General features: G+C 44.8%; 1 protein-coding gene across 6 annotated transcripts in view; it reads left to right on the top strand.

The window, feature by feature from the left end:
* Nucleotides 1-12500, top strand: part of wdfy3 (WD repeat and FYVE domain containing 3) — a 110310-nt gene that overhangs the window by 87933 nt on the left and 9877 nt on the right. For all 6 annotated transcript variants that reach the window (XM_069718776.1, XM_069718774.1, XM_069718777.1 and 3 more), the window contains 12 exons: nucleotides 2206-2374; nucleotides 4071-4234; nucleotides 5261-5409; nucleotides 8484-8604; nucleotides 8751-8836; nucleotides 9639-9719; nucleotides 9944-9998; nucleotides 10366-10485; nucleotides 10571-10688; nucleotides 11211-11317; nucleotides 11774-11927; nucleotides 12226-12317. In XM_069718776.1, the coding sequence (XP_069574877.1) occupies nucleotides 2206-2374; nucleotides 4071-4234; nucleotides 5261-5409; nucleotides 8484-8604; nucleotides 8751-8836; nucleotides 9639-9719; nucleotides 9944-9998; nucleotides 10366-10485; nucleotides 10571-10688; nucleotides 11211-11317; nucleotides 11774-11927; nucleotides 12226-12317 (1416 nt within the window). The remainder of the gene's footprint in view (nucleotides 1-2205; nucleotides 2375-4070; nucleotides 4235-5260; nucleotides 5410-8483; nucleotides 8605-8750; nucleotides 8837-9638; nucleotides 9720-9943; nucleotides 9999-10365; nucleotides 10486-10570; nucleotides 10689-11210; nucleotides 11318-11773; nucleotides 11928-12225; nucleotides 12318-12500) is intronic.

Here is a 12500-nt window from a genome sequence, read left to right as displayed (position 1 = left end):
TGACACACGTAGCTCCGTTAGCTTGTCTGCTAGCTGCAACACATGAAAACAACATTTTTTAATTTTAATGTTAAGTTGACTGATTTACTTTCGTGAAAAAATGAATCAATCACACGAAGAGGATTTAAAATCCATCGTTCTGCTAGTTTGACTGAACAGATCAAATAATACAAATGTTTTTAATAAAATATGTATTAGAGACGATAAATGTGAAAAATACATAAGAGTTTCACACCCTTCATGAAGAAACTCCTCAGGTCTCTTTTCTGTCTCGTTCACGATGTTTTAACGATGCGGTCGGACCCTTGATCCATCATTTATCATTGAACTTGCTCCGCGGCGGTTTCAGGCTGGTTGACAGATTCAATAAGAGGCTTCTGGTTTTGGTTCTCTTGGCTGGACGCCTCAGCAGCAGCAGATGTCCTCCTTCAACATTTCTCCTCTTGATCCCAATTAAATCTTCCTGGAAGCCTCATGAAACTCTCTGGGTTCATTGATAACGAGGCCTGTTTAACAGCAGCGTGGTGGAGGATCAGACCGCTGTTGGTCTGCTCAACGTGAAATGAAATAAATCTTTTGTTCAGGAGGAACTGAACATTTCCAGAGAAAATCATAAGATAGAAGCAGATTAAAGAGAAAAAGACCGTCCTGTGAGATCAGAGATATCATCGTCTGTGTGCAACATTATGCTGAATTTAAACCATGTTAGCGCCTCAGTCCAATAATGATGTTAAAACACCCTGCAGTGTAAAATAGTGATTAAAAAGAAGTTACCAACTAAATAAACCATGCAATCAACATGTTAATACATACATGATAAATAATAAAACATGTAGTCAACGTGTTCATATTGTGGAGCAATTCACTCTCAAAATATAAAATGTTTTGTTTGTGTGATCTGACTGATCTGATTGAAAGACACGCCCCCAAAACCAGGTCTTCTTGAATCTTCTTTTCTAATGAATGAGGGATTATTTTCAGATGGACCTCCAGAAAACTAATAAGAAGGAGTGACTTTAGCTAACAACACCGAGATAACTGATGGACACATTTTATTCACTTTGGATTTGATGAGAGAAGTTGAATGGGAGTCTATGGAGCCGGAGGCTTTTTGGAGCCGACCTCTAGTGGCACTCGCTGGTATTGCAGCTGAAGACACTTCTGGATCAGAACCATTTTACAGACCTGAAAGCTACGAACACTTTTATAAACAGTCTGAGGTTCAAACCAAACCGGTCCAGCTAGCCTCCTCTAGGACTGTAAGTGTGTGACTATCCGTGGTGTTACGGTACGGGTGCTCGGAGCGACCAAAAAGGACCAAAAGAGACCCGACTTCACCAAATGGGTCATTTAATAGAACTACAACAAGTAGAAACTACATTATATTATATATTGTAGGAAATTGTATTCTAACTCTATATTCCCACTGAGGAGGTGGAGGGATATTTCTGGTGATGGGAAGGGTGTGATGTCATGATGGTTTGACCAATCAGATCTCTGGGGTGGAGCTACTTGTTGTATAATGATGCTTCAAACAGAACCAGAGGTCCAGCATAGATGTTCTGTTGGTTTGAAACATAACTTGGCAGCAGGTCGGTGCCCCCCACCCCCCGGTGGCCCTCATCCCCTCCGCTCTGTCGGGGCTCCTCCACTGTGTCCAGGTAGCCTCCTGATGTGCTCTGGGTTTAACTGCTGTGGCTGCATGACGCTGCAGATGTGTGAAACATTGTGATAGGCTGACAGGTCGGTGCTGTCACAGCAGCTTGTAGTGATGTCACTGATTCTGCTGGAGGCTGATATAGAACCTGTTTCTGCCAGGCGAGTCCGATTTGTTTCTCGTATTGCAGTTAAAACTTGGACTCGCAGCGTGTTTGTCTTCTACGATAGCAGGAAGAAAATATTACAGAATAAATAAATACAAATAAAAGAGAAAAATAAACATTTAGTTTTGCATTCGGAGAGAATGACTCGCTGTCTCTACAGATCTTCTGTTGGGGCTTTATAGTTCCAGGATCAGATCTTTAAATCATACAGAAATCATCCTTGGAGAACAAAGTCTGAACATAACGAATCAAACTTTAACAAAACTAACCCAGACTTCCACTTCTGTTGCGCATTAGTCTGCATGGAGGTGAAGTCAGTCGTCCCCCAGCATGCACTGCTGCACAGCCTCACCTTCGTCCCTCTCCCCCTCCTCCTCCCCAGAAGCCTCTACGGTACCGGCGGGCCATCAGCTACGACAGTAAGGAGTACTACGTGCGTCTGCTGTCCGGGAACCCCGGCATGTATCAGCACTCTGTTGAGCACAGCACGGAGGGAGAGACGGCGCACCACGAGCCGGAGCACGGAGAGGACACCATCGCCCGGGTCAAAGGTGAGGAGGCGGAGCTAAGGAAGGGAGAAGTTATTTCAAGGAAAAAGTTCTTCTGATTTCAACACGATAAAGGAGGTTCATCAAATATATGAGAAACGAGGACTCCTATAATTCAAGATAGTATACTGCTAACATCGACGATATTCACAGAAATAGATCCTTCGTGAACTCGGTGGGTCAGAACCGGCGTCTTTGGGCCGTGTGTTCTGGAACCGCCCACAAAATAGCGTAGTTGTTGTGTGTTTAGTGTGTGTGCTGGTTGTACATGTGTTGTTGTGTGTTTAGTGTGTGTGCTGGTTGTACATGTGTTGTTGTGTTTTTAGTGTGTGTGCTGGTTGTACATGTGTTGTAGCGTGTTTAGTGTGTGTGCTGGTTGTACATGTGTTGTAGAGTGTTTAGTGTGTGTGCTGGTTGTACATGTGTTGTAGAGTGTTTAGTGTGTGTGCTGGTTGTACATGTGTTGTAGAGTGTTTAGTGTGTGTGCTGGTTGTACATGTGTTGTAGAGTGTTTAGTGTGTGTGCTGGTTGTACATGTGTTGTAGAGTGTTTAGTGTGTGTGCTGGTTGTACATGTGTTGTAGTGTGTTTAGTGTGTGTGCTGGTTGTACATGTGTTGTAGAGTGTTTAGTGTGTGTGCTGGTTGTACATGTGTTGTAGTGTGTTTAGTGTGTGTGCTGGTTGTACATGTGTTGTAGAGTGTTTAGTGTGTGTGCTGGTTGTACATGTGTTGTAGTGTGTTTAGTGTGTGTGCTGGTTGTACATGTGTTGTAGTGTGTTTAGTGTGTGTGCTGGTTGTACATGTGTTGTAGTGTGTTTAGTGTGTGTGCTGGTTGTACATGTGTTGTTGTGTGTTTAGTGTGTGTGCTGGTTGTACATGTGTTGTAGTGTGTGTGCTGGTTGTAGTGTGTGTGCTGTGTGTGTGCTGGTTGTACATGTGTTGTAGAGTGTTTAGTGTGTGTGCTGGTTGTACATGTGTTGTTTAGTGTGTGTGCTGGTTGTACATGTTTAGTGTGTGTGTGTGCTGGTTGTACATGTGTTGTAGAGTGTTTAGTGTGTGTGCTGGTTGTACATGTGTTGTAGTGTGTTTAGTGTGTGTGCTGGTTGTACATGTTTTGTAGCGTGTTTAGTGTGTGTGCTGGTTGTACATGTGTTGTAGAGTGTTTAGTGTGTGTGCTGGTTGTACATGTGTTGTAGTGTGTTTAGTGTGTGTGCTGGTTGTACATGTTTTGTAGCGTGTTTAGTGTGTGTGCTGGTTGTACATGTGTTGTAGAGTGTTTAGTGTGTGTGCTGGTTGTACATGTGTTGTAGTGTGTGTGTGTGCTGGTTGTACATGTGTTGTAGTGTGTTTAGTGTGTGTGCTGGTTGTACATGTGTTGTAGAGTGTTTAGTGTGTGTGCTGGTTGTACATGTGTTGTAGTGTGTTTAGTGTGTTAGTGTGTGTGTGTGTGTGCTGGTTGTACATGTGTTGTAGTGTGTTTAGTGTGTGTGCTGGTTGTACATGTTTTGTGTGTTTAGTGTGTGTGCTGTGTTTAGTGTGTGTGTGTGCTGGTTGTACATGTGTTGTAGAGTGTTTAGTGTGTGTGCTGGTTGTACATGTGTTGTAGTGTGTTTAGTGTGTGTGCTGGTTGTACATGTTTTGTAGCGTGTTTAGTGTGTGCTGGTTGTACATGTGTTGTAGCGTGTTTACCGTGTTGCAGGCCTGGTGAAGGCTCCTCTGAAGCGGTCCCGGTCCACGGCGGACGGTGCTGATGAGGACAGTCAGGAGCAGCTCCAGGAGCAGCTGTTGGAGTCCGGAGGTCCTGAAGAAGAGCAGCGGACCGACAACACGTCACTGCTGCGCCTCCTGGAGGAGGGAGAGAAGGTTAGGAGGAGACACACACACACACACACACACACACACACACACACACACACACACACACACACACACACACACACACACACACACACACACACACACACACACACACACACACACACTCACTGCGTCATTAAATAACAATATAGTTATCTTTGGAGGAGATTAATTTGTATTGTAACGTTTATAGAACCTGATCAGCATTAGTTTCTGCAGTTTTCTGTTTTATATTGCAGTCGTGTAAAGTTCTGGATGTCCAGTCCTGGACGAGATCTGATAATCTTCACCCTTTAAATTACAGACTTGATGTGGAAGTTGTTTTCAGACTGAACCTCATCAGTGCAACTCAAGTCGGGAAAACTGTGGAGGGCAGCTTTTTATTATTGTCTTTGCAAATAATTTCCATGACTAAACGTTAGCAGGACCTTGAACAAGATGAAAGCAGAAATGAATCATGTGTGTTTGCACATACAAGGAATGGGACTCCAGTTGTAACTTCTCTCAACGTGCAAACACAGATACAGACAGAAATAGACATATACAACATAAACAGACGTATAAAACATAAACAGACATATATACAGATAAACAATGGTGCAATTACACCAAGTGTAAAAGGTCCTTCAGCAGAGAGACGTTAAAAACGGTTCTTGTTTCCGGTTGTCTTGAAATTACAAACTGCAGCTTCTCCCTCGTCTTAAAGCAACAGGACATCTGTTGGTCCCTCAACGATGGAGGGCCAACCTTCATATGGATCATAGAAAGTGAATGAGAGCTTTTTAACAGACAGTTAGTCACATGGGAGGTCATGAACCTGTGTGACTAGTAGACCTGATGAGGTCATGTATTTACCCAGCAGGCCGCAGCAGTATTTCTCACTAAACTTGTTTTCTTGCATCTTCGTGTCCTGTAATTGAACACTGCTGCAGATCAAACTTCACCTGCAGCCGCCGGTTTCTGCTCAGAGGAATTGAACTTTCTTCTTCTTCCTCAAAACTGAAATTGATCACCTGTCAATCACGGTTCCAGATCCAGCACATGTACCGCTGTGCTCGGGTTCAAGGTCTGGACACCAGCGAGGGGCTGCTGCTCTTCGGGAAGGAGCACTTCTACGTGATCGACGGCTACACCATGACCGTGTCCCGGGAGATCAGGGACATCGATACACTGCCGCCCAAGTAGGTTCCGTCCATGCCCTGTCTCTATCTCTGTCCCCATTTCTATATCTGTCGCTATCTCTGTCCCCGTCTCTGTCTTTATCTCAATCTCTGTCCCCATTTCTGTCTCTGTTTCTATCTCTCTCGCTCTGTCTCTATCTATGTCTCTCATCTTCATCTCTGTCTCTGTCCCCGTCTCTATCTCTGTCTCTGTCCCCATCCCTATCTCTATCACCATCTCTATCTCTATCTCTGTCTCCATCTCTGTCTCTCGCTCTGTCTCAATCTCTATCTCTCTCTATCTATGTCGCTATCTGTCTTTATCTCCGTCCCCGTTTCTATCTCTGTCTCAATCTCTGTCTCCGTCCCTATCTCCATCACTGTCTATCTCCGTCTCTGTCTCTGTCTCTATCTTTATCTCTGTCTCTGTCCCCGTCTCTATCTCTATCTCTGTCTCTCGCTCTGTCTTTATCTCAGTCTCTGTCTCTCTCTGTCTACATCTCTGTCTCTATTTTTATCTCTATCTCCGTCTCTATCTCTGTCTCTCTCTGTCTCCATCTCTTTCTCTATCTCTGTCTTTATTTCTGTCTCTATCTCTGTCCCCGTTTCTATCTCTGTCCCCGTCCCTATCTCCATCTCTGTCTATCTCTGTCTCTTTCTTTATCTCTATCTCTGTCTCCCTGTCTGTCTAAGTCTCTGTCTCTGTCTTTATGTCTGTCTCTGTCTCTATCGCTGTCTTTATCTCTGTCTCTGTCCCCGTCTATATCTCTATCTTTATCTCTGTCTCTATCTCTATCTCTCTCTCTATCCATGTCAGTATCTCTGTCTCTATCTCTCTCTATCCATGTCACTATCTCTGTCTCTATCTCTCTCTATCCATGTCACTATCTCTATCTCTCTCTATCCATGTCACTATCTCTATCTATATCTCTCTCTATCCATGTCACTATCTCTATCTATATCTCTCTCTATCCATGTCACTATCTCTATCTCTCTCTATCCATGTCACTATCTCTGTCTCTATCTCTCTCTATCCATGTCACTATCTCTGTCTCTATCTCCATCTCTGTCTCTGTCCCTATCTCTATCTCTATCTCCGTCTATCTCTGTCTGTCACTGTCTTTATCTCTGTCTCCATCTATATCGCTATCTCTGTCTTTATCTCTGTCTCTGTCTATCTCTGTCTGTCACTGTCTTTATCTCTGTCTCCATCTATATGTCTATCTCTGTCTTTATCTCTGTCTCTGTCTCCATCTCTGTCTATCTCTGTCTGTCACTGTTTTTTTCTCTGTGTCCATCTTTATCTCTGTCTCTGTCTCCATCTCTGTCTATCTCTGTCTGTCACTGTTTTTTTCTCTGTCTCCATCTATATCTCTATCTCTGTCTCTATCTCTATCTCTATCTCTCTATCCATGTCACTATCTCTGTCTCTATGTCTATCTCTCTCTATCTCTCTCTGTCTCTGTCTCTATCTCCATCTCTGTCTATCTCTGTCTGTCACTGTTTTTTTCTCTGTCTCCATCTATATCTCTATCTCTGTCTCTATCTCTATCTCTATCTCTCTATCCATGTCACTATCTCTGTCTCTATGTCTATCTCTCTCTATCCATGTCACTCTCTGTCTCTGTCTCTATCTCCATCTCTGTCTATCTCTGTCTGTCACTGTTTTTTTCTCTGTCTCCATCTATATCTCTGTCTAGCTCTGTCTCTATCTCTCTATCTATGTCACTATCTCTGTCTCTATCTCCATCTTCATCTCTGTCTCTGTCCCTATCTCTTTCTCTATCTCCGTCTATCTCTGTCTGTCACTGTCTTTATCTCTGTCTCCATCTATATCTCTATCTCTGTCTTTATCTCTGTCTCTGTCTCATTCTGTCTCTCTCTGTGTACGTCTCTATCTCTGTCTCTATATCTGTCTTTATTTCTGTCGCTATCTCTGTCTCTATCTCCGTCCCCGTTTCTATCTCCGTCTCTATCTCTGTCCCCTTCCCTATCTCCATCGCTGTCTATCTCCGTCTCTGTCTCTATCTCTGTCTTTATCTCTGTCTTCGTCTCGATCTCTGTCTCTGTCCCCGACTCTATCTCTATCTTTATCTCTGTCTCTGTCTCTGTCTATATCTCTATCTCTATCTCTAACTCTATCTCTCTCTCTATCTCTCTCTATCTATGTCACTATCTCTGTCTATATCTCCATCTTCATCTCTGTCCCCGTCTCTATCTCTGTCTCTATCGCTGTCTTTATCTCCCTCTCTATCTCTGTCTCCCTTTCTGTCTCTGTCTCTCTCTGTCTACATCTCTGTCTCTATCTCTGTCTCCGTCTCTATCTGGTTTTATTTATGTTTCCATCTCCATCTCTATCTCTATTTCTATCTCTATCTCTATTTCTATTTCTATTTCTATCTCTATCTCTATCTCTGTCTCCGTCTTTATTTCCGTCTTTGTCTCCATCTCTGTCTCTCACTCTGTCTCCGTCCCTTCATACAGAGGTGTGGACACCTCGTAGGTCCGTTCAGAGTTCAGGAGCCTGTTGGCTGTGTGGAGGATGACATCATCAGTGGGGACGCTGCTGCAGTGGGCTCACTGCTGCTGCGATGATGTCATGCTGCTGACGCAGCATGCGTCCTGAAACTCAGCAAAGATTTTACATATTTATCATCTGAGGGACGAAGCTGCTTTTCAGTGGAAAAAAAACAGAGAAGAAGAAAACCGAGTTACCTGAAAACATGAACATAACATTAATAACGTTAATGTTCCCTGCAGGTGTTTCAGTGTTAATTCCTCTTTAGTTTTAGTTTAGTTTCAGCTCTCAGCCTGCATGACTGAAACATTTCATTTCATCAACAGTAAACTTTGGGTAGTCACAGCTTTCCTTCAGTCTAACTGGATTTCATTCTGACTTAAAAGCAGGTTCGTAGTTTCTCTGCAATTAGTGTCATTTATGTATTTATTTAGTTTCATCTAAACTGCAGTAGCTTTACTCTAATATTTATATTTGTTGGTAATATCTGAATGTTATTGTGAACACCACATTTTTTCTGAAGTGAAAGTTGAACTGAGTGGATGTTTCTTGAGTGGATCTCTGTGTCGTCTGACAGTTTGCACGAAGCCATCATCCCCCGAGGAGCGCGGCAGGGTCAGAGCCAGCTGAAGAGAACCTGCAGCATCTTCGCCTACGAAGACATCAAGGAGGTTCACAAGAGACGCTACCTGCTGCAGGTCGGCCTGCTCCCACCCTTCACCTTCTGGGGACAAGACAACTTTAGCCTATTTTTAAACGTTTTAAAATAAATATTGTACTTGTTGCACCTGTAAAGTTGTCGTCTCTCTCGTGCTGATGTTTGATTTGTTTCTTCTTCTTTCAGCCAATGGCCGTCGAAGTTTTCTCAGCAGATGGAAGGAACTACCTGTTGGCCTTCCAGAAAGGAGTCCGCAACAAAGTTTACCAAAGGTACTGAACACACACACACACACACACACACACACACACACACTCACTCACTCACTCACTCACTCACACAGAAACACACTCACACACACACACTCACACACACACACACACACACACACACACACACACACACACACACACACACACACACACACACACACACACACACACACACACTCACTCACTCACTCACTCACTCACTCACTCACTCACACACACACACACGATCACACACGATCACACTCACACACACTCACACAGAGACACACACACACACATACACACAGAGACACACACACACACACACACACTCACACAGAGACACACACACACACACACAGAGAGACACACACACACAGACACACACACACACACAGAGACACACACACACACACACAGAGAGACACACACACACACACACACACACTCTGACTGATGCTGCTAACCTCAGCAACTCAAAGAGTTTATAAAAGCCTCTGTAACTGTCGGTGTTTCTGAGCCTCTCCTCCTCCAGAGATCTGCAGCGTTGTGACGACAGCATGTTTACAGTTTGTTTTTACTGAATAATCTGGATTTGTTTGAAAAGACGGAATTCACAGGTTGCTGCTGTTTCATATTCAACTGCAGTCTTCAGAGAGATGAACAGTTGTTCCGGTACCTCCTTTAGTGTCGTTCCTCTGACGTTCCTCTGGAAGAACCTGATGAATGTCCCTTTTTGAGGTTCCATCTGCAGAACCTTATGAATGTTCCTGTCTGAGGTTCCTCTGGAAGAACCTGATGAATGTTCCTGTTTGGGTTACAGGTTCTTGGCGGTGGTTCCTTCGCTGGCCGACAGCTCTGAGTCGGTTTCAGGCCAGAGGCCCAACACCAGCGTGGAGCAGGGGTGAGTCCACCGTGGCTCAGCACACGGATCAGAACCAGAACACGCAGATATTCATATTCATGGTTTTAATCTTTATGTTGGATGTATTTTCAGAAAGAAGGAATTCTGGAGTAAAACATGAAAATGATTAGTTTAAAATAGAAAAATAAAAGCAGCCTTGAGCTGTCTAATGTGATCCTGTCTGTCTGCCTGTCTGTCTGCCTGTCTGTCTGTCTGTCTGTCAGGTCGGGACTCCTCAGCACGTTGGTCGGAGAGAAATCAGTGACTCAAAGATGGGAGGTGAGACGGCTCGAAAAGCTTCTCTGTTACACTTTAATCATCATCATCATCCAAACCTCACTGTGTGTGTGTGTGTGTGTGTGTGTGTCTGTCTGTCTGTCTGTCTGTCTGTCTGTGTGTGTGTGTGTGTGTGTGTGTGTGTGTGTGTGTGTGTGTGTGTGTGTGTGTGTGTGTGTGTGTCTGTCTGTCTGTCTGTCTGTCTGTCTGTCTGTCTGTCTGTCTGTCTGTCTGTCTGTGTCTGTCTGTCTGTCTGTCTGTCTGTCTGTGTGTGTGTGTGTGTGTGTGTGTGTGTGTGTGTGTGTGTGTGTGTGTGTGTGTGTGTGTGTGTGTGTGTGTGTGTGTGTGTGTGTGTGTGTGTGTTTTCCAGCGAGGAGAGATCAGTAACTTCCAGTACCTGATGCACCTGAACACGCTGGCCGGCCGCTCCTACAACGACCTGATGCAGTACCCGGTGTTCCCCTGGATCCTGGCTGACTTCGACTCAGAGGTGACTCAGCGTTTTTGGTCTGAGGGTTCAGAGTTCAGTCAGAACAGGTGAGTCCGTCTGTAACCGTCTGTCCGTCTGCCGACAGGAGCTGGACCTGAACAACCCCAAGACGTTCAGGAACCTGTCCAAGCCGATGGGCGCGCAGACCGACGACCGACTGACGCAGTACAAGAAGAGGTACAAGGACTGGGAGGACCCCAACGGTAAGACCGTTATCATGGGATGTATCATGAAGTAGACACAGTAAAGACTTTCTAATAGAAACTCTGTACAACCCTGTTTCTGAAAAAGTTGGGACATTGTGTAAAATGTAAATAAGAACAGAACGTGATGATTTTAAAACCACATAAACTCATTTAAATTAAAATAGGCCGAAGACAACAAATCAAACGTTGAAACTGAGAACATTTATTGTTTTATAAAGAGTATACACTCTGGAAACCTTTGGGAACTGAGACCAATTTCTGGAGTTTTGAAAGTGAAATATGATCCCATTCTTGCCTGATTTCAGCTGCTCAACTTTTTTGAGACGTGTTGCTGCCATCAAATTCAAAATACAAACATATTTCTCCTAAAACACCATTGTTGTCTTTGGTTTATTTACAGTGAAATATGATTTGGAAATCATTCTGTTTTTATTTATATTTTATTTCTAAGTGTTCCAACTTTTTTGCAATGGGTAAATACTGTGTGTATTGACTGCTGTTGCTGATGTCGGCCACCAGGTGAAACCCCGGCGTACCACTACGGCACCCACTACTCCTCCGCCATGATCGTGGCCTCCTACCTGGTCCGCATGGAGCCGTTCACGCAGATCTTCCTCCGACTGCAGGTTCGACCTGAACTCAACCTCCATGACCTCCATGACCTTCATGACCTCCATGACCTTCGTGACCTCCATGACTTTCATGACCTTCATGACCTCCATGACTTTCATGACCGACTGCTGAGCTCCTCAGTTTCATTCTCAAAATGTCTCACAAACTTCGGATGAATATTTCAACAAGAAGTTTAAAAGTGACACTGAGCTCAGTTACAGAATGTGAAGGTGTTTTTAATTCCTTATTACAGGGTTCCCACTGGTCAGGGACTTACAAGGAATTTTAAAAACTCTTCCAGACATTAAATTCAGGGAATTTGATATTTTTTTGGATGGATGGAGCTGTAATGTTAGTTAGTTATTGTCAGTGTGTTGTTCTCACCTGTCTGGTTCTGATCCGTCTCACCTGTCTGGTTCTGATCCGTCTCACCTGTCTGGTTCTGATCCGTCTCACCTGTGTGATTCCAGGGAGGTCACTTCGACCTGGCCGACAGGATGTTCCACAGCGTGCGTGAAGCCTGGCTCTCGGCCTCCAAACACAACATGGCCGACGTGAAGGAGCTCATCCCGGAGTTCTTCTACCTGCCTGAGTTCCTGCTCAACTCCAACAACTTTGACCTGGGTCAGTGTCAGAACCTCTGAGACCTGACCTGACCCGGGTCAGTGTCAGAACCTCTGAGACCTGACCTGACCCGGGTCAGTGTAAGAACCTCTGAGACCTGATCTGACCCGGGTCAGTGTCAGAACCTCTGAGACCTGACCCGGGTCAGTGTCAGAACCTCTGAGACCTGACCTGACCCGGGTCAGTGTCAGAACCTCTGAGACCTGATCTGACCCGGGTCAGTGTCAGAACCTCTGAGAGAAGTGAGTCCAGTGCCGCAGTGTTCATGATGTTCTCTGCTGTGTGTTTGATGAACCAGGAGCCAAACAGAACGGAACCAAGCTGGGAGACGTCATCCTCCCACCGTGGGCCAAGGGAGACCCACGGGAGTTCATCCGGGTCCACAGAGAGGTGGGACACGGAGACACTCAGAGACACTCCTAGACACTCAGAGACACACCGAAACACTCAGAGACACTCGGAGACAGACCGAAACACTCAGAGACACACAGAGACAGTCAGAGACACACCGAAACACTCAGAGACACACGGAGACACACAGAGACACTCGGAGACACACGGAGACACACGGAG

This window comes from Brachyistius frenatus, unplaced genomic scaffold (genome assembly GCF_029030835.1).
Source record: "Brachyistius frenatus isolate BFR_SWC_R1_liver_20210118 unplaced genomic scaffold, ASM2903083v1 Contig_199, whole genome shotgun sequence".
Classification (NCBI taxonomy): Eukaryota; Metazoa; Chordata; class Actinopteri; family Embiotocidae; genus Brachyistius; species Brachyistius frenatus.
This window is presented reverse-complemented; position numbering and strand designations above follow the sequence as displayed.